Genomic DNA, 19,704 nt, shown 5'->3' with positions numbered 1-19,704 from the left:
TCAAGGCTTGATCCCTAGATTCAGAATTAAAAAGTTTTGACTTAAAGTCACAGTCCAGGACTGTAACAACCTGGGATTATTCAAAAAACTTTATTTTTATCTTCACCACCCTGTTATCATGGAGATTATTTCCACCAACTGTTATCAAGGAGATTTATCTCCACTACCCTGTTATCAAGGATATTATCTTTACCACCCTGTTTTCAAGGATATTATCTCAACTACCCTGTTATCAAGGATATTATCTCAACCACCCTGTTTTCAAGGAGATTTATCTCCACAACCCTGTTATCAAGGAGATTTATCTTCACCACCCTGTTATCAAGGATATTATCTCAACCACCCTGTTTTCAAGGAGATTTTTCTCTACAACCCTGTTATCTAGGAGTTTTATCTTCACAACCCTGTTATCTAGGAGTTTTATCTTCACAACCCTGTTATCTAGGAGTTTTATCTTCACAACCCTGGTATCTAGGAGTTTTATCTTCACAACCCTGGTATCTAGGAGTTTTATCTCCACCACCCTGTTATCTAGGAGTTTTATCTCCACCACCCTGTTTTCAAGAAGTTCTGTAGTTTATGAAGAGATTCTTCAGACAACCTGTATTCTGTGGACACTGTAAAGATTTTATCTGGTAACAGTAATAAATATATATTTTATCTGGTAACTGTAATAAATATATATTTTATCTGGTAACTGTAATAAATATATATTTTATCTGGTAACTGTAATAAATATATATTTTTTCTGGTAACTGTAATAAATACATATTTTATCTGGTAACTGTAATAAATATATATTTTATCTGAGCTGAAAACTTTAGAATGGTGGATATCGGGATTAAGGCTTAATCCACTCTTTTTCTTAATCTGCAGATTAAATATTGCTTGTTCTCCACTCATTTTTAATCTCCAGATTAATTATCCGATCAGGATAATTATAAATATATATTTTATCTGGTAACTGTAATAAATGTATATTTTATTGCCAGTTTATCCCTCCGTCGTTCTACACTACACCTTAACATGCATAATATTGGCAAGGAAACTATATTAAAGTAAAGGAATAGTTTTTATTAAACGTAAATATATGCAGTTAAAAGTTATTTATCAAGGATTAACGAGACAAGAGGGAAAAAATCATGAAAAATCGTATGTCTGATTCACAATAGTTCGCTTTACACGTTTGTCATAACAAGGATCCATGAGATATCACTCTTTTTTCAGATAAAAATTGATTATTTTCATTTTGGTTGCTTCGTGAAAGGGATAGAAAATCTACAAAACCTCCTCATTGTTACTCGGATAAAAGTTTACGGATTGTGAATCGGACATACCTTTTTTTTAATGGAGGGTCAGTTGAAACTAAGTCTCAGTCCACTTTAATCGATTATCATAAATTGAAGATTTTATCATTTCTATTTTCTTTTTTCCGCATTTCCTCTTTCTATGGAGGACGATATCTACGATATCCAATATAAGTCGAACACCTAATTTGGCCCTACTAGGTTTCTTTACATGTTTTTATTCTCCAAGCTGTTGACTATTTATAATAATTATATTCTCTCGTTTACAAATAACTTATTAACGACAAGAATTTCGTTGAAATCTATAATTGAACATTTCTAATTGGAGGCGATTAACTTAAACATTGTATTGGAACAAGATGTGTTTTTACACATGTGTATTGTAGATTAAAAACCTAAATAACTCAATTATTCTGATTGTTTTTCCTTTTTTACAGAATTTAAGATAGGTTATTGAATTAAGTTAGTTAATTCAAACTGAAGGTATGTTTTTTTTAGCTATTTATCCCTTTCTGATCTTTTATTTACTTAATATATATTAGGTCTGAAAAAGAAATCTGTTTTTAATCCGTTTCTTTTTACATAAATACAACGTTCATTATCATTCGCACACTCAATTTGTAAAAAAAAAATTTAAGTTATTACAATAAAATATTTAAATAATTTATCTTATTTCTGTATCTGTATTGCTGAATTGTGAAATCAATGTCTGAAAAGCTGACTGTGTTAAATCTGTAATAATTTGTGATAAATCTGTGATAGAACTCTAATACATGGAGTTACAAGGAAAATTGAAATAGGATGAAATTGGTTAAATCATTTTTTAGTTTGCCATGTTTACATTTTTCTACAATTGTTCTGTAAGAAAAGAGTTGGACCCCCAAAATGCTGGTAAAATTGGGTTTTAATTGGCGTAAATATTCATTATTATGTATTTTTTGCGACTGCTCCATCATGTTGATAATGTTCTATTATTTTTTTTTTCAGGGGGTTCGGCAAACAAGGATTTCAGTGTCAAGGTATAAATAATTTTATATTTTATCATTCTTTTTTATCATATTATTTAAATATTTTATCATTATTTTTTCACATTAATATTTTATCATGAATATTTTCTTATCACATTATTTTTATACTTTATCATGATTAATTTGTTTCACATTATTTTTTTATATTTTTATCTAGATTATTTTTTTTCAACATTTTTGATGGGTTTATATCTACCAGAAATAGTGGAGATATTGACATTGTCTTTCTTATGATAAAACATCTCATAGAGATTTTTTTGTTTGCAATTGTTCTGACAAATATATTTGTTAAAGAATGTTTAGAGGTCAAAAATAAAAAAGAAAGCGTCGATAATTGCACCGTTTTATGCACTACCCGTTTAGGATAAATTAAACTACGACGAAATCTGAGATTACAGATACAATGCTATATCGATTGAACTAATATCCGATTGAATTAAAGTCAGCTGTTCACAAGCCGACTTTTAGAGCATTGAAGCAAATATAAATTTAATCATGTTAATATAAAATTATTAAAAAACATATTCTAGGGCTATTGTCATTTTGAACGTTAGTCTTGATAAACATTAATCCAATGTTTATCAACGTACGTTTAATCGATGTTTAGTTCGATTGATATGACACCATCAACTCAACACCAGAAATCAAAACCGGTTTTACATCTTAACATAACACGCTGATTGGTTAAATTTTTAACTTTTTTCTTGGATATCGAATGCGTTTTTAAATAATCTTTGGTTTAGTAAAACCAGGAGTTTAAGCATTAATATTGATATCCACCATCTAAAGTTTTCAGCTCTGTTCATTGTTTAAAATATGGATCTGAGATTAACTTTATATTTTTCAGTTTGTAGTTTTGTGGTGCACAAGCGGTGCCATGAATTTGTTACGTTTGTATGCCCTGGAATCGATCGCGGTGCGGACTCTGATGTAAGATTTTTATTCTTATTTTTTTTCTTATTTTCTGATATTTATCCATTTGCCCATTCAAGACTGGGGTTCTAGTTCATTGCTCTGTGATTACAACATTCAAATATTTTCTTCAAAGTTTGAACGTTTTAAGAATTCTTCAATTTGGATTACATGCTTTGGACAAAGTTACAGAAATAACTTTTCAAGTTAGAATTTACTTTCATCTTAGTATGTATTCTTAGAACAGTTTACTCAAGGGAGATAGTTCTGCCTGTTAAAGGATATCAACTTAATTTTTAATTTAAACCTTCTATTTGAATATTGTCGTTAAATTTTACAAGAATTTCAAGAATGAAGTGGGACAGCTCGGGAACTATTGACATATTGTGATGTGCCTTTAGTTGGTTGGTTTTTAGGGTCGTTGTTGGCCTATATTTACTCTCAGGGCAGGGTCAACATTTGACATAGTGGAAGAAGAGAAAATTAGTATTCTTAACATTTTCTCTTCTTACACTATATCAAATTTAACCCTGACAGAAGATATATTCTAAAATCAACCCTTAAACCATTAATAAAGGATGCAGAAACCAACACGTTGAAATTATTGTCTTCGGATCGTTTTTCCTTTTTTTATAGATAAAGATATTGCAAAGTTTAATAAAAGCAAAATTTAATAAATCACAGTTTTGAAATCTTGGAAGTTTTTATATTTTTTTTAATGAACTATCTAGAACGATCTAGTACGATCTAGAACGATCTAGAACTATCTAGAACGATCTAGAACTAATGAGTTAATTACTAGAATGCCGTAATTTTTTTTATCATGATTTATTTCTTCTCTCTCTTTCTTCTAATATCTCTTTGCATTCATGTGTTATGCATATATATATTCTACAATTAATTTTCATACATCAAATATAATTTTATTGTTTCTAAAATATTGAAGAAAAAGGTAACAGCTTACCCCTGGAACCCTGTTTAAAAAAGAACCCGGGTATTTTTCACACACATAATCCTTTGATTTTTCACACATATATTTTTTGCATTTAGCAATAATTCAAAATGCACAAAATAAAATAGATTTTTGGTCCTTTTTCAGAAAATATAATATTTTGCTGCATTTAAAATAACAATTCTAATTCCCCTCCCAGCCCCTTGAAACAAGCACACGTAGATTATTTTTAGTTTGAATATAAGAATCAGATCTTTTAATAATTTTTAAAAACCTGTTTTGGCATTTTTGCCCAAATTTTATTTTTGTTTTAAGTTTGATTTAAAAGTAATAATCGGAGATTATAACTTTTGAATGATTAACTTAATTCTCCGGGGATCTGATTCGCACCCTGTATATAGACACTCACTGTCAGTAATGTACATTGTACAATTGTACATATATGCAGTATAGACACTTGAAAATAATAATTTTTTTAAAGAACTTTTAGAAAAAAATTCTATTTTTTACTAAATTTTTCTCAACTTTTCAGCGTCAGTTGCATGGCAATACACAGGTCTTCACTGTTACATGTTAAACTTTGTTTGTTCGTTAAAGAGAAAGGTGTAAAAATTACCCCCTACCCCCCTCCCACCCTTTTACTTATTCTTGTAAATCTGTTAATTACATCTTTCTCTCACACAAATTGTTGTTAGTATGGTCATTGTTGAACGTTTTCCTTGTTATAGAAACCATGAAATTACTCGCTTTGACTTGTTAAAAGAATAGCGTTAGTGGTATCTTTTAGATTTTTGACGTTTGTCTTTTTTATATGAATTTAAATGAATTAAATGACTCTAGTTCAGAACTTTTGTGGAGTATCGTTAATCTTGAGTTCTTGATCTTGATATTCAATGTAGACTCTTCTAAATTTGAGGATCAATTTAAGTTAAGTTCTCACCCCCCCCCCCCCCCCCCCGGGCCACAAAAGCCTTTTTTTTTTTTTTTGGGGGGGGGGGGGGGGTGTATTTGTGAATATTAAACTATGTATTTAAAACGTTTTTAAAAGTTCATAACTTTCTTATTGTAGAAAAACTCAGGAATTAATGGCAAATCTAAGTAAAATAAATATATTTAAAATACTTTAATATGATTTTTAACATTATAGTTTTAGAAATCTTTCTGCTTCACTGGGAACCATAAAAATGTAGAATAATATGCAATAATATGTTGTTATAAAACATATGGGTTTAAATATTAACTTAATGAGACTGTAAAGGATATATGTGTAAGGGGTAAAGGCGGAAAGCTAATCATACCAACTCTTGATCGCGACCCATGAAAGTTTTATTTGATGTTCCTCTCTTGAAGAATAAAAAATTTATACAAAATTCATATATATCCAATTTTGTAAAGAAATAGTAGGTTTAAACAGATCATATTCAGCTAATATGCAACCAATCTGAAAACCAAGATAACCCAGAGAAACCTATTTGTAACTTAGCTTTTCTCCAATTAATATTTTATAATTTTTTTTTTATTAGATATAATTGATAGTTTTATTTATAAGTCCGCTTCTGCTTATAAATAATATTATCAATTATATCTATTAAAAATAAAAATAAAAATTACAAAATAATAATTGGAGAAGACCTTTATTAATTGGAGTTACAATTAGGTTTTTTGGGAAATTGTTGTTTTTAGATTGGTTGCCTATTTGCTGAATATGATCTGTTCAAACCTACTATTTCTACACAAATTGTATAAATTTTGAACTTTATCACAGTTTTATATCAATTGCTTGAGACAGGAACATCAAATAGAACTTTCAGCCTATACCCCCTTTGATTTTTCCTTTACATTCCCTTTAAGTGAATTGTGTCTGTTGTATAGCACAATTAAGGTGTTTAATGTTTATTGGACTATTCAAAGTCCTAATTTGAGTCTATTTAGTCGTCTTCCTACTCTACATTTTTATTGTCCTAACTTGATGTTAAAGTAGTGTTTTATGGCAATTTAAATGAAATTAATTAAATACCATTTTCCTTGACTTTAATACTTTCCTCATCTAAACATTATTAATTATAGCATACAGTCTCTGAGGGGTATTTATTTGCTTTTTGTTTAATTAAAAAGGGAAATAAAGTAAATGAAAATTATCCTAATGACTGGAGGTGTAGTTTTTTTCTTTCTAATTTATATTAATTGGTTTGTTTATCTTGATATCAATATGCCTAGATAATATATCCTAAAGAAAGAAAAACCAACCAATTACTGAAAACTTGATACTTCACATGAAACTTTATCTTTTTATCTTTGAGCTGTGTTCAGAATTTATGAATAATTGCACTAGTGAGGTCAACCACTTTTTTAACACTGGTTTAAGTTGATTGTTGAACCCGACATAGCTACTCCAGCCACAGATTTCGTTAATAAATTCCCAAACTTTTTTATCAGTAATCAAATCTAAATTTTTTTTAATTGTTTTTCAATTAAATGTTAAATCTTGATTTTATAACACAATGCTTTGCAAATATCTGAATTTTCTCATAAATATATCAAGTAAAATTTAACAAAAATTAATTTTAAAATTCTCTTTCATGGGACAATCGAGAATTCACTTTAAATAGTATTTAGTCAGCATAGTTGTTTACTTTTGCTTTGTTAATTGGGACTGTTCACAATTTTTAAACATTAAGTGATACATTTTATGTTACTTGTAAATTAATTTTTGCCAAAAATAATTGTAAATCTTGTGAGCAGAACAAATAATTGTTATGTAAATAAAACTTGTGACCAAACAGAACATACAAAATATTCTTCACAGGGATGTATATTTTCTGAAAAAATATCCCCCCACACTTTGAAATAATTTTGTCACCCCAGGAGTTAAGGTTTTTTTTCATAAAATTGGAGAAAATAAATGATTTTTTTGGGAAAATTCAAAATTATTAGGTTAAAAGTATGATAAAAGGATGAAAAACTTGCTTTTTCATTTCCAATATTTTCAGTTTTCCCTAGCTCTTCAAAAATCATTCGTAATTCTTAAAGATATACACCCCTGATTTTTCATCCTAGCATTTGAGTAAAGAAACTGAATGCTTGTCTCTAATTTTCCAATCCTATATCTATGCAACCTAATGTCATATAACTTTGATATGTCAAACTATGAATTATAATAGATCTTATAGTGTAAGTTTAAAATATCATCGGTGCAGACCATCATCATTGTGGCAAATGTTCAGTTCATTTACCTTTTGTGAATCATACATATGTCATGCTTCTATGTAACAAAGTTTTGTATGTTCTGTCAAGTCTATTATATATTTTGTATTCTGTAATTGTATTTCCTGTATTTTGTATCTTCTATTCTGTAGTTGTATAACCCGTATTTTAATTGTATTTTAGGATAATCGAACCAAACATCGGTTTCGTGTTCATACCTATGCTAGCCCGGCATTCTGTGACCATTGTGGCTCCTTACTGTATGGACTCATACATCAGGGGCTCCAGTGTGAAGGTATTTTTTTCAGAAAATTTGGACAGAGGGTTAAAGGGACTCTAGACATTATATCAAGTGTCCCTTCCATTTTAAGAGTGTAATGTCTGCTTTATAACAAAGATTTTTTATATTTATATATTTTTTTATTTTGTTCAAAAACATTTGGAAAATTATTAGACTATCCCTCATTATCTGAATCTGTAGAACAAATTCTCAATTATTTTTAGATAGAGACTTAATTTAAAATATAACAATTTTCAGAACAAAAAATAAAAATACCTCATTCATCCTTGATCAGAAAAGAACCAAACATACCACTCAAAAATGTCTCTTGAAATTACATTACAATCACTTTAAATGGGTTGGAATTTTGTATTCCTGTAGAAAACGAATAACTTTATTTACGAGTTTCCTTGAATGTTTAACAAAATAAAAATAAATTTTGAACATAATAATATGTTCTTGCTGGGTCTCTAGAAGTATTATATTTCTCCTTTCTAGAAACATAATATAATATAAGAAAATTGAAAATAAATATTATTCCGTGGTCGGAAATTATGATTTTGGTATTAGGAAAAAGCAACACAAGAGTTTTATGATTGTTCCTGCTTAAACATTTTATAATCATGTTTTGTTCATTCCTGATTACAATTAATTTTGCAGTCAAAATTGCTTGAGGTTTAAGTAAAAATTTTAATTTCATGAAAAAAGAGTTATACACAAATTTATCATCTTTTGAAATGAAAATGTGTGAATTTTTTCACAAACTTTGTAGAGCAGGTCGTTATTTTACTAAATTGTCCTGAGGGCCGTAAAGTAACTTAACGTTCCTCAAATGGGGGAATCAGAGGTCGGTTATGTTGATAAAAAGGTGGTAAAACATTTTATTGTAATGTTTTGGTTATTCCTGATAAATGTTTATATGAGGAATTAAATCAGGTAGTGTTTAACGTAGTGTTTTAGAAGAAGCTTAGTGATTTAATACTTATTTGTTATAAACTAGTTTGTATACTAATTAATACATACACAACACCCCATTTGTTTACTAATTAATACATTAACAATGCCCCCTTCCCTAGCTCACTTCAACCCCCATGGTGCCCTTATACGACCCCTAGGTTCAATCTTCAAGAACAGTGGTAAAAATTTCTTGAACAGAAGCTTTGTCAATAATGGAGCCTTTTGTTTGGACACTATGTCACAATAGAATTTGGACGGGATTATTCAAGAGATGTATTTCCAAGGGTCCTTACTTGCATAAGTGGAAGGTGCACACCTATAACCCAGGGGGAACATTTTGTGACCACTGTGGTTCTATTCTCTACGGTTTGTCGAACCAAGGAAATAAATGTGAAGGTATGGAGTATAGGATTATAGAAGTATATAGAGTATAGTATTTAGGTGGTCCAGAAGTATTTCATAACTCATAATCAGGGCCTTGGATCCAGATTCATTGGATTGGCATTGGTTTGGCTTCCTGGATCCGGATCTGGATATACAAAAATATCCATGGACCCAAAATAAAAATATCAACCAAAAACTGCAATTGCTCTCTAAACCCGAATCTAAACGGTTAAAAAAAAGAGAGACTTGAAATTTTCAGGGCGAATCTAGGATCCAGATCCGGATTCTCATACAAATTAAAAGGATCCTAGTCACTACTTGTAATTTTAGAATGAGTAATTTAGATGCAGTTGATTGATCATAGCATCTGTAGTTAGGCAAGAAAGGCCAGACATATTCATACTGGTGTGTGGACTAGCTTAATAAAGAACGTTTTTGGACTTCCTTTTTATATGTATATCTTTGATTGTGAGAGGGCTTTAAACATATAAAAACAGAAGTTTAAAACTTATTCTACATTCTGAGTAGAAAGATTCCGCCCTAAATTTAGAGGAGTTTTTAATGGTTTATAATTTTAACAGTTTAGAACCAAATTTATCCGGAAGAGGAAACCTTAACAGAATATTAGCAAATACAAGGACTTAGATAGGGTGATCCCAACAGGGTTGGGCCAAGTTCTGTTAATGGAACAGAGGTTTTCGAAAATTAACTAAAGTGTTTGTTAAGGAATGGCAAAAACTGTTAATTTACAAAATGTTAACGGAACGGATTAGCTGTTTTCAAACAATTTCTTATTTGTTAACGATTTCTAAACCGTTAACCAATTTTTTTTGGCTCTTTGGTCTGTTAACGATTTCATAAAATGTTAATATTGTAAAGGATTGTTACTAGCTGTTAAAAAATTTTTTGGTGCTTAGCATCGTTTAAGATTTCATAATTGTTAATATTGTTAAGGACCATTAATAGCTCCATTTCCAAAATTGTTAATGAATGGTGCCATTATCGGTTGTTGAAAATTTTACGTTAACACCATTAACGAAATATAAAACCTTAACTAACTGTAATTAAAAAAATACTGTAAATGCCGTTAACACATGGACATTCTGTTCTTAACTATGGCTACTTGAAATTTTACTTTTTTAACTACGGGAACTAACCCGTAACGGTACGGCTAGAAAAAGTTGGAACGTGCCCATCCCAAATCCACAACCTAATTAGATAGGTTGATCACCACCTAATTAGATATGTTGATCGCAACCTAATTAGATAGGTTGAGAACAACCTTATTGGATAGGTAGATCACAACCTAATTAGATAGGATGATCACAACCTAATTAGAAAGGTCAATGACAGCCACATTATATATATAATCACATCTTCATTAAATAGTTCAATGACAACCTAATCAGATAGATTGATTCCAACTTAAGGATTTCTTCGGACCATTGTGGTACCATTGTAATGTAGTAAGTAGATAGAATATTATGATATATCTTCATATTTATATATATTTGTATTCCATATTCATATCTCCTGTCATTTTCTCAAAAATCAGTCATGTTTCATAAACATAGCACACGTTTGGGAAAATACTATTTGTATATATTCATGGTTGAGAACGTAGAATATTTTAATAGTCAAACTTGCTACAATAGTGGGATCCCCAATGCAACTAAGAAGTAGGAAGATGACTTTTAAATCAAAATATGATTTCAAATAGTCTAATGAACATAAAACATTTGTTTGAAATGATAATTTAAAATAAAACTATTTTCCCCAGACCCCATAAAATAATTTTGGATTAGCCTGGCCTGTGTTTTACATTACAGTAAACTAAAATAAAAAAGAATTAAAACTTTCATCTCCTGTATATATTCTGTATTTGCATATTTGAAAAGTTATGAACATGTTAAAAATTTTAATGTTCATTCATCGCCTTCATTTTTCCTTCACTAAAAATATAATTTTAGGATTGTCCTATTTTTTTTTATAAAATTACGTTTTTTAACTAACGGAGATTAATATCCTAATATCTACTTTATTTTTATTAAATTTTGACGGTTCAATATTTTATATTTTATACTTTGATCCTTTCTAGTTAAATATAAAGCAGGTTTCATTAAAACATAATCCTTTATACGGGGGGTTTCATGCATTTTATGGGAAAGTTAGTTTTTTAGTAAAACAATATAAGCTATTATACTGACAACAATATCAGCTATCATACTGACAACAATATAAGCTATCATACTAACAACAATAATAGCTATTTTATTGACACCAATATTAGCTATTTTACTGACAGCAATATTAGCTATTTTACTGACATCAATATTAGCTATTTTACTGAAAGCAATATTAGCTATTTTACAGAAAGCAATATTAGCTATCATACTGACAGCAATATAACCTATTTTACTGACAACTATATTAGCTATCATACTGACAGCAATATTAGCTATCATACTGACAGAAATATAACCTATTTTACTGACAGCAAATTTAGCTATTTTACTTTCAACAATATTAGCTGTCATACTGACAGCAATATTAGCTATCAAACTGACAGCAATATTAGCCATTCTACTGACAGCAATATAAGCTATCATACTGAGAACAATATTAGCTATCATACTAACAACAATAATAGCTATTTTATTGTCAGCAGTATTAGCTATTTTACTGACAGCAATATTAGCTATTTTACTGACCACAATATTAGCTATTTTACTGACAGCAATATTAGCTATCAAACTGACAGCAATATTAACTATTTTACTGACAGCATTATTAGCTATTTTACTGAAAGCAATATTAGCTATTTTACAGAAAGCAATATTCGCTATCATACTGATAGCAATATAACCTATTTTACTGACAACTATATTAGCTATCATACTGACAGCAATATTAGCTATCATACTGACAGCAATATAACCTATTTTACTGAAAGCAATTTTAGCTATTTTACTTTCAACTATATTAGCTATCATACTGACAGCAATATTAGCTATCAAACTGACAGCAATATAACCTATTTTACTGACAACTATATTAGCTATCATACAAACAGCAATATAACCTATTTTACTGACAGCAATTTTAGCTATTTTACTGACAACTATATTAGCTATCATACTGACAGCAATAATAGCTACTAACTGAAAACAGTTTACTATAGGTAGCTACTTTTCCGACACCATTATTAGTAGTTATGCTGACAACAGTATTAGCTATAGTGCTGATAGAAATAAAAGTGGTTAGGCTGACAAAAACTGAAAAATGATATATTGAAAATTGATATTGCGGAGTAATGGATTCCTGCAAATTGCTCTATTAAATTTGAGTTAATAACAAAAATGTAGAAATCAATGGTTTCTTTCAATTTTTATCGAATACTCTTAATAACAATTCCAGACTAATGAATAGCGAGAAATGGTTTGACCACGAAGACGTAGTTCAACTACTTCTCTTCAGCTTGAACCGGCACAGAGTGAGAAGTGGTTGAACTGCTTCTGCGCCAAGGTTTTATACTAAAATTGCCTTCTCTCAATATGCTCCAAAGTAAGGGAAATGTCGTCTCCTTGGCATAGATAGATAGAATCCGAATATGACGTCACTCTCACATGTATAATCAGGATTTTATCTCTCTATGGGCCTAGGAGACCATTTACCGTACATTGGAGCGCATTGAGAGTAAGCAACCTTATAATGCAACCTTGATCTGCGCTGTTCAGCTACTGTTCGTTATCTTCAAACCTGGTCCCGTCTTTTCTCTTCTCTTGTTCAGCTGTTATGTGTTTAGCATGTGATATGAACGTGCACAAGAAGTGTACTGAGAGCGTACCTAATCTTTGTGGATGTGATCATACAGAACGACGTGGAAGAATCCGTCTTAACATCAGCTGTGCAGGTAAAAAAATCAGTTATACAGGTAAGTAATCAGCTGCGCAGGTGAAAATCAGCTATGCAGGTTAGAAATCAGCTGTGCAGGTCTATAATCATAAAATGAATTATTTCTAAAATAAGTGAATCAGATTTGCAGGCAAAAAGATCATTTTTAAATTTTACATTTATCTTTTTTCTGAGCCACTGTTCCAACCTGAAATCGATTTTAAAATTTTCGAAGCAGGACATATTAAGTGACGAATTCGATATAGTCTTTTTAAATAATTCTTTGATTTAGTATAGTGATACCTTCTGAGAAAGCTGTAATCTGTAAGAGTTTCGTCTGCTATGTTCACATTTTGTTTGTTTATGTTTTGACTGTTTACGGTTGACTTAGTAAAACAAGAAAATTGCAGTATATAAACAGAGTAAACTTATCCGTCCTCACTGTTCATCTTGCGAAGACATTATAGACACATCTTTGCAGTCGTTTATCTTTTTCATAAAATAAACTCTAGCAGACATAATCATATTTTGGGTTTTGAAATTAGGTATTACAATGCTTATTCATAATAAAGACGATATCCAATTTGTCACTGAAATCCCATGTTTTTTGGGACACCCTGTATTATAAGAGAACTCTATTTAGAAACATTGATTTTGAATTTATATGGAAAACTTTATTCTACAAGATTGCTTACATTTACTAAAGCGACAGACCTGTGTGAGTCAGTGTTACGCGAAGAAACCTCCGAATATTTCCTAATTTTAGGAAACAAGTTGACCTGCACAGTAGTGGAAGCATGTAACCTCATCCCCATGGATCCTAATGGACTTAGGAATGCACCGCTTTAAGGCTTTTTTAAAGTTAGCCTGATTTACGTTGGTATCCTTAAAACCTTTTAGTTTTCGCCGTGCTCAGAGATATGCGTGTGTAAAGTTACTTACACGTTTGTTGTCAGGTTAAAATGTCGGTGGGCGCTGTGCTGTATTGAGTTGAGACTGTACAGTGTACATACACAAGCCGAAGCGTTTAGGTAACTTTACACACACAAACAAAGGTTTTAAGTTTACCGTTGTTAATCGGGTATTCCCCTCTTTGTAAGGAGAGTCACTTGAAATACACTTACAGTCGTCAGTCCCTCTAAGAGCCATTAACTTTTTAACAACCACTTTGCTATAGAAAATCACAAGCATCCTTCCTAGAAAGCTATATATCCCGCTAATATTCAATTTTAAAATTTCATATTTCATGCACTAAGCTATTCCCCCCCCCCCCATCAACTTTTTGTTTCAAGTGTTGGTCAGGAATTGGTTTAAGACTTTCTTCAAACAAATAACAATCATTTCTGCTAAATGTTAAATTTTCTGTAAAGAAACCGCAAGATGTAGGGAAAAAAATCCATCTTGAAAAAAAATATCGAATTTTTGAAGCCATGTACCCATGTACCCATGGGTTCTCTAAAAAAATTCAGCCAATTTGTTCCAGCCGTTTGGCAAGCTATAGCGCTTATATTATTATTATATAGATTAAAAATTTGGTCAAGGGAAACTAACTCATGTATTTAATCCATTTAGTATCTATAATCTTAAACTTTTATGGTTTCGCTTTCTCGTTCGTGAATGCTTATCAAGGTCAAATGAGTGACGTTTTTTTACGAATTACAATAATATCTTTAAACCTATATCTTTAAAAAATGGATCATATTTCAATTGTCTTGAACGCCTACGGTCTAATGACAAAATCCTGACTTTGATTCCTTTTAAGGGAGTGTCCTAAAATGTCTCTACAATAATGCACTCTCAGCTGAACTACTATGTCTAGCCGTACACTCCCTTTTAGCATAAAAATAAGTTGTCAATTCCTTGCTAAAAGTTTTATTAAATCGGATATAGATTTATCATTCAAGATATCTTTAAATCATATAGATTTTCAATATTAAACCAGAGTTTTGAATACGGTTATATATATAAGACTTTTATAAAGAATTCATTCAGTTTCTGAACAAAAGAGGGCTTGAAAGAAGAAAATTATATTATTAGTGAACTAATAAAAAATTCTTAGAAATTTTAACAATTAAAAGATAAAAATTGCTCCTTTATCTTCTTCAAGGGCCAGGGAGCAAACTTAATTTTTGAGAAATTGGGGGAAAATACCATCAGAACATTTTCCCCCAATCCAACTTTAGCTTTGAGACGTAACGGAAAAACCAGTATCCTATCCCTCTGTAACCACTGTACATCCCCGCACCATGAAACCACTTTATTCCAATCATCCTTAAACCACTGTTTAGCCCCTCATTCTAAACCACTCCCCTCATTCTAAACCACTGTTTATCCCCTCATTCTAAACCACTGTTTATCCCCTCATTCTTAACCACTGTTTGTTCCCTCATTCTAAAACCACTGTCTCCCCACACTTTGATACCGTTGTCTCCCCTCCCTCTGAAACCATTCTGCACCTGATAAATCTGACCGGCGGTGCTGTTGATCAGTGACCCATACGTGAAGATCAAGCTAACCCCTGATAATGGGGACGGGGTGAAGAGGAAGACGAAGACCATCAAAGAGACTCTCAACCCGACTTGGAATGAGGACCTAAGAATGTACGTTTTTTTCAGTTCAAGGACGTTCTCCATGAATGAGAGAGATAGGGAGAGGGGGAGGGGTGTCCCATTTTTCTCTTCCATCCTAATTTAAGGAGCCGCATTAACTTCAGAAAAAGGGCTTACATTTTAAAATAGAAAATCAAACCATTAAAATGATATGTTTGAGTTCCGCTCTGCTACTTTGGTTTAAGATTAGAGGAGAAGGTTTCTAATTGCCTCGTTTCTTGGAAAATTCTCATTCATGGAATGTAATTACAAATATAAGATATTTGAAAGTGTTTTAAATCATTGTTTTTGGAGTTGGATTAATTAATGTTTTAATTTTATTTTTACAATTTAGACGTTTTAACTACATTTTTCTTGTTAGAACTCCTGATTTGACGGTATATTTTCTTGGCAAGGACGTTACGTGCTGATGCTGCGTTGAATTACGAGATGTTCTATTCGCGGCGCTCTTCCCCCTAGCCTGTCCTAGCCGGGGCGCTCGGCCCCCTAGCCAGTCCTAGCCGGGGCGCTCGGTCCCCTAGCCTGTCCTAGCCACAACCCCTGACCCAGAAAGTGTCTTATCCAAGCCTAACCCTAACATATATACTAATCTCTCTCTTCTTGTACTTCTACGCGGCAAGTGCACGTAACTTCCTGAGGCAACTGCCTATTTTCTTAAAAATATTCAAGATTTTGAGCTTTTATCTGTTAAACAATTATCCTACCTTCAGTTCTCCTTAATGTATATCAATTTTAGAATTATCCCCCCTCCCCCGCGAGGATTTTTTATGATCAGGGGGGGTGACAAATTTACATTAAAGGCTTGTATACAAAAATGTATTCATTTTCTACAATTCTACGACTAAAAAATAACTTGTCTTGTAAATATGACTCCTGAGTAATGTTGAAATTAAGAATTATAATATACGAAGCAGAATAAAAATTAATGATTAGATAATAATTGTTTTAGACAAATTACTTCTGAAATAAATCTTATGAAAGTAGGACCAAGGTTAAATTGTAATTTAAAAAGTTCTGTAAACCAGTTTTCTGATTTTAAAAGGAGGAGAGGGGGCGGGGGGGGATAGTTTGAGACCTACTAAAATATTAATAAAATAGGATGCGGGTTCCCTGTAGTTAATGCTAACTTTTAAACTTCAAAACTAATCTGAAGAATCATAGAATAATTTTTTATTATTTTTTACATTTAAATACTCGTCTGTATACTTTATATTTACCAGATACACTATACAAGTTACTATGTACATTTTATAATTTAACATGTAAATTTTATAATTTACCGTGTACAACTGTACAATTACATTGTGCAGTTTACCATGTTCAATATCCAGTTTATCATGTATACTGTGCAGTTTCATGCACACTGTGAAGTTTACCATGTACAATGTCCAGTTTATTCTGTATATTTTACAGTTTCATGTACACTGTACAGTTTCATGTACGCTGTACAGTTTCATGTACACTGTGCAGTTTCACGTACGCTGTACAGTTTCATGTACAATGTACAGTTTCATGTACACTGTACAGTTTTATGTACACTGTACAGTTTCATGTACACTGTAAAGTTCACCATGCATACAGTGCAGGTTACCATGCACAATGTGCACGTTACCATGCACAATGTACAGTTTATCATGTACACCATACAGTTTACCATGTGCACAGCACGGTTTACCCGGTACACAGTACAGTTTACCATATACATAAAGCATTTTACCATGTACACAGTGCAGTTTATTATGTACAAAGTACAATTCACCATGTATACAATACAGTTTACTATGTATACATTACAGTTTACCATGTACACAGTAGTAAGTACCATGTACACAGTAGTTTACCATGTACACAGAACAGTTTACCATGTACACAGTACAGTTTACCATGTACACAGTACAGTTTATCATGTTGACAGTACAGTTTACCATGTACACAGTACAGTTTACCATGTAGACAGTACAGTTTACCATGTACACAATACAGTTTACCATGCACACAGTACAGTTTACCATGTACAGAGTGCAGTTTATAATGTACACAGTGCAATTTACCATTTACCCAGTACAGTTTACCATTTGGAAGGTATAATTACCATATACAGTACACTTTACAGTTTACAATGTACACTGTATAGTTACCGTACACACAGTATAATTTACTTAGTACGAGTAAAGTTTTTATTTTATATTACAATTTACATTAGTATTTACAAAATGTACATTTACAGAATATAAAGCAAGAAGCCATAAACATTGTGGATAAACTTAAAATTTGAATATTTAATTTAACATTTTATTAATTTTGTTTTGTAATGGAAATTTTTCTGTTTAAAAGAACCATTTAATTTTGAATCTTTATACTTTAATGTTTAGTGATTTGAAGCCTGAAGATAAAGATCGTCGTCTCCAAGTTGAGGTAAAAACAAAAATAGTTATTTAAAATAACTTTTTATGACACGTTATTTTGGTTCGCAGTGTTATGAAGTTTTTGGACAGAAATTATCTCTTTATCGAGAAGGTTCAAGCCTTTTTAGATTTAATTTTATACCGAGCTTTACCGAAGTGAGTAATAATGATGAAGTACACAAGAGTTTCATTAATATACTTTTAATTTTGAAAAGTACATAACATCCTAGATTAATATTTTTGTTTGCTGCGCTTTATGACGAATATGAATAACGAAATATTTTGGACATTTTAAGGTTTGGGATTGGGACAGAACGAGCAGAAACGATTTCATGGGAGCTTTAAGGTACATTTAACCATTTATTACTCAGTTCCATTAGTTTTCCTGTGTTGATAGGGGTCAGGGGGGAGGGTCGAGAAAGTTTTTCTACAAAATCTTTCGTCAATTCCTCGGGCTGGGTTTAAGAATAGCTTCAAAGTTAACTAATTTTCTCAATTCAAATTTGCCGCCCCTGAGAGGTTGATACTTTTGATTGAGATAAAGAGAAAATATTTGGCTTAATCTACTAAGGGGAATTGCTTTATGTGAGTTGTAAAACTGAAATGTGTAAGCTAACACTTGAACCCCCCTCCACCCCCTAAAAGGAAGTATGATGGACATGTGGGTAGTTTATCGAAACTCAAAATTTCTTGGTTAATGTCCAATTCTTCAAAATGCGGAAATGCGCTCCCGACAATGGAAACCGAAGCTGACACTTGAATATTCGATCTCTGATTAATCAGAATATTCGATCTCTGATTGGTCAGAATATTCGATCTCTGATTGGTCAGAATATACGATCTCTGATTGGTCAGAATATTCAATCTCTGATTGGTCAGAATATTCGATCTTTGATTGGTCAGAATATTTGATCTCTGATTGGTCAGAATATTTCATCTCTGATTGGTCAAGCAGTCTCGTAAAGAAAACTTATTGTTCAGTTTTGGTATATCGGAGATTATCAAGAATCCTGTTGACGGCTGGTTCAAGCTTCTTACATCGGTAAGATAAAGAACTGTTGAGATTTGATAATTATTCTATAAAATACAGGATCTGCCATTTTGTCCCTTAAATTATTTTTTTTGGCACAAATTTTTTTGATGAAAATTTGACATTTCTTATGAGCTTAAAAGTGTCAATTTGAACTGCACTAAATATATTTTAACAAATTTTCTTTTGTTTGAACCGCTTTTTCGGACACAAATGTTCTTTCTTTAGAGAGAGCTTTTTATACTATATTTTTCCTGTGCAAATGTTGAAGCACTGAATACAGTGTGGCCATTTCTAAATGTAACAAGAAAATAATTTTTTTTTCAATTTAATCACTAATTCTAGAAATATCTTTTTTAATCTTTACAGCACATGTGCTATAATATACAACTACATTATCATTATAGCACGATGATTACTTAATAAAACGTGTACAGTAAAATTTACCATTAAGTTTGCAAAAGATTAGTAGCTGCCCTGAATCTTCTATAGCACTGCTTTAACGGATTTTAGCATAAACTATAGACGCCTGATAAAGTGCAAAATAGTTTCATTAAGTATTTCAATAACTTTGTATGAGGAGGGTAAATAATATATTTTTTAACTTTAATAACAATTTATGAATATTATACAATGTCCATGTATCTATGTAGGAGGAGGGTGAATATTATAATGTCCCTGTATCTATGTAGGAGGAGGGTGAATATTATAATGTCCCTGTATCTATGTAGGAGGAGGGTGA

General features: G+C 31.3%; 1 protein-coding gene across 1 annotated transcript in view; it reads left to right on the top strand.

The window, feature by feature from the left end:
* Positions 1 to 19,704, top strand: part of LOC111714565 (protein kinase C, brain isozyme) — a gene marked incomplete in the record, with an annotated part of 55,645 nt that overhangs the window by 16,021 nt on the left and 19,920 nt on the right. Inside the window, 10 exon segments of the mRNA XM_023489702.1 lie at positions 2,295 to 2,326; positions 3,183 to 3,265; positions 7,587 to 7,698; positions 12,830 to 12,937; positions 13,685 to 13,751; positions 15,408 to 15,518; positions 17,900 to 17,942; positions 18,229 to 18,278; positions 18,914 to 18,974; positions 19,616 to 19,642. Of these exon segments, the coding sequence (XP_023345470.1) occupies positions 2,295 to 2,326; positions 3,183 to 3,265; positions 7,587 to 7,698; positions 12,830 to 12,937; positions 13,685 to 13,751; positions 15,408 to 15,518; positions 17,900 to 17,942; positions 18,229 to 18,278; positions 18,914 to 18,974; positions 19,616 to 19,642 (694 nt within the window).

Source organism: Eurytemora carolleeae, unplaced genomic scaffold (assembly GCF_000591075.1).
Source record: "Eurytemora carolleeae unplaced genomic scaffold, Eaff_2.0 scaffold1590, whole genome shotgun sequence".
Lineage (NCBI taxonomy): Eukaryota > Metazoa > Arthropoda > Copepoda > Calanoida > Temoridae > Eurytemora > Eurytemora carolleeae.
The sequence above is the reverse complement of the archived record's forward strand: the minus strand, read 5'-3'. Positions and strand labels throughout refer to the sequence as shown.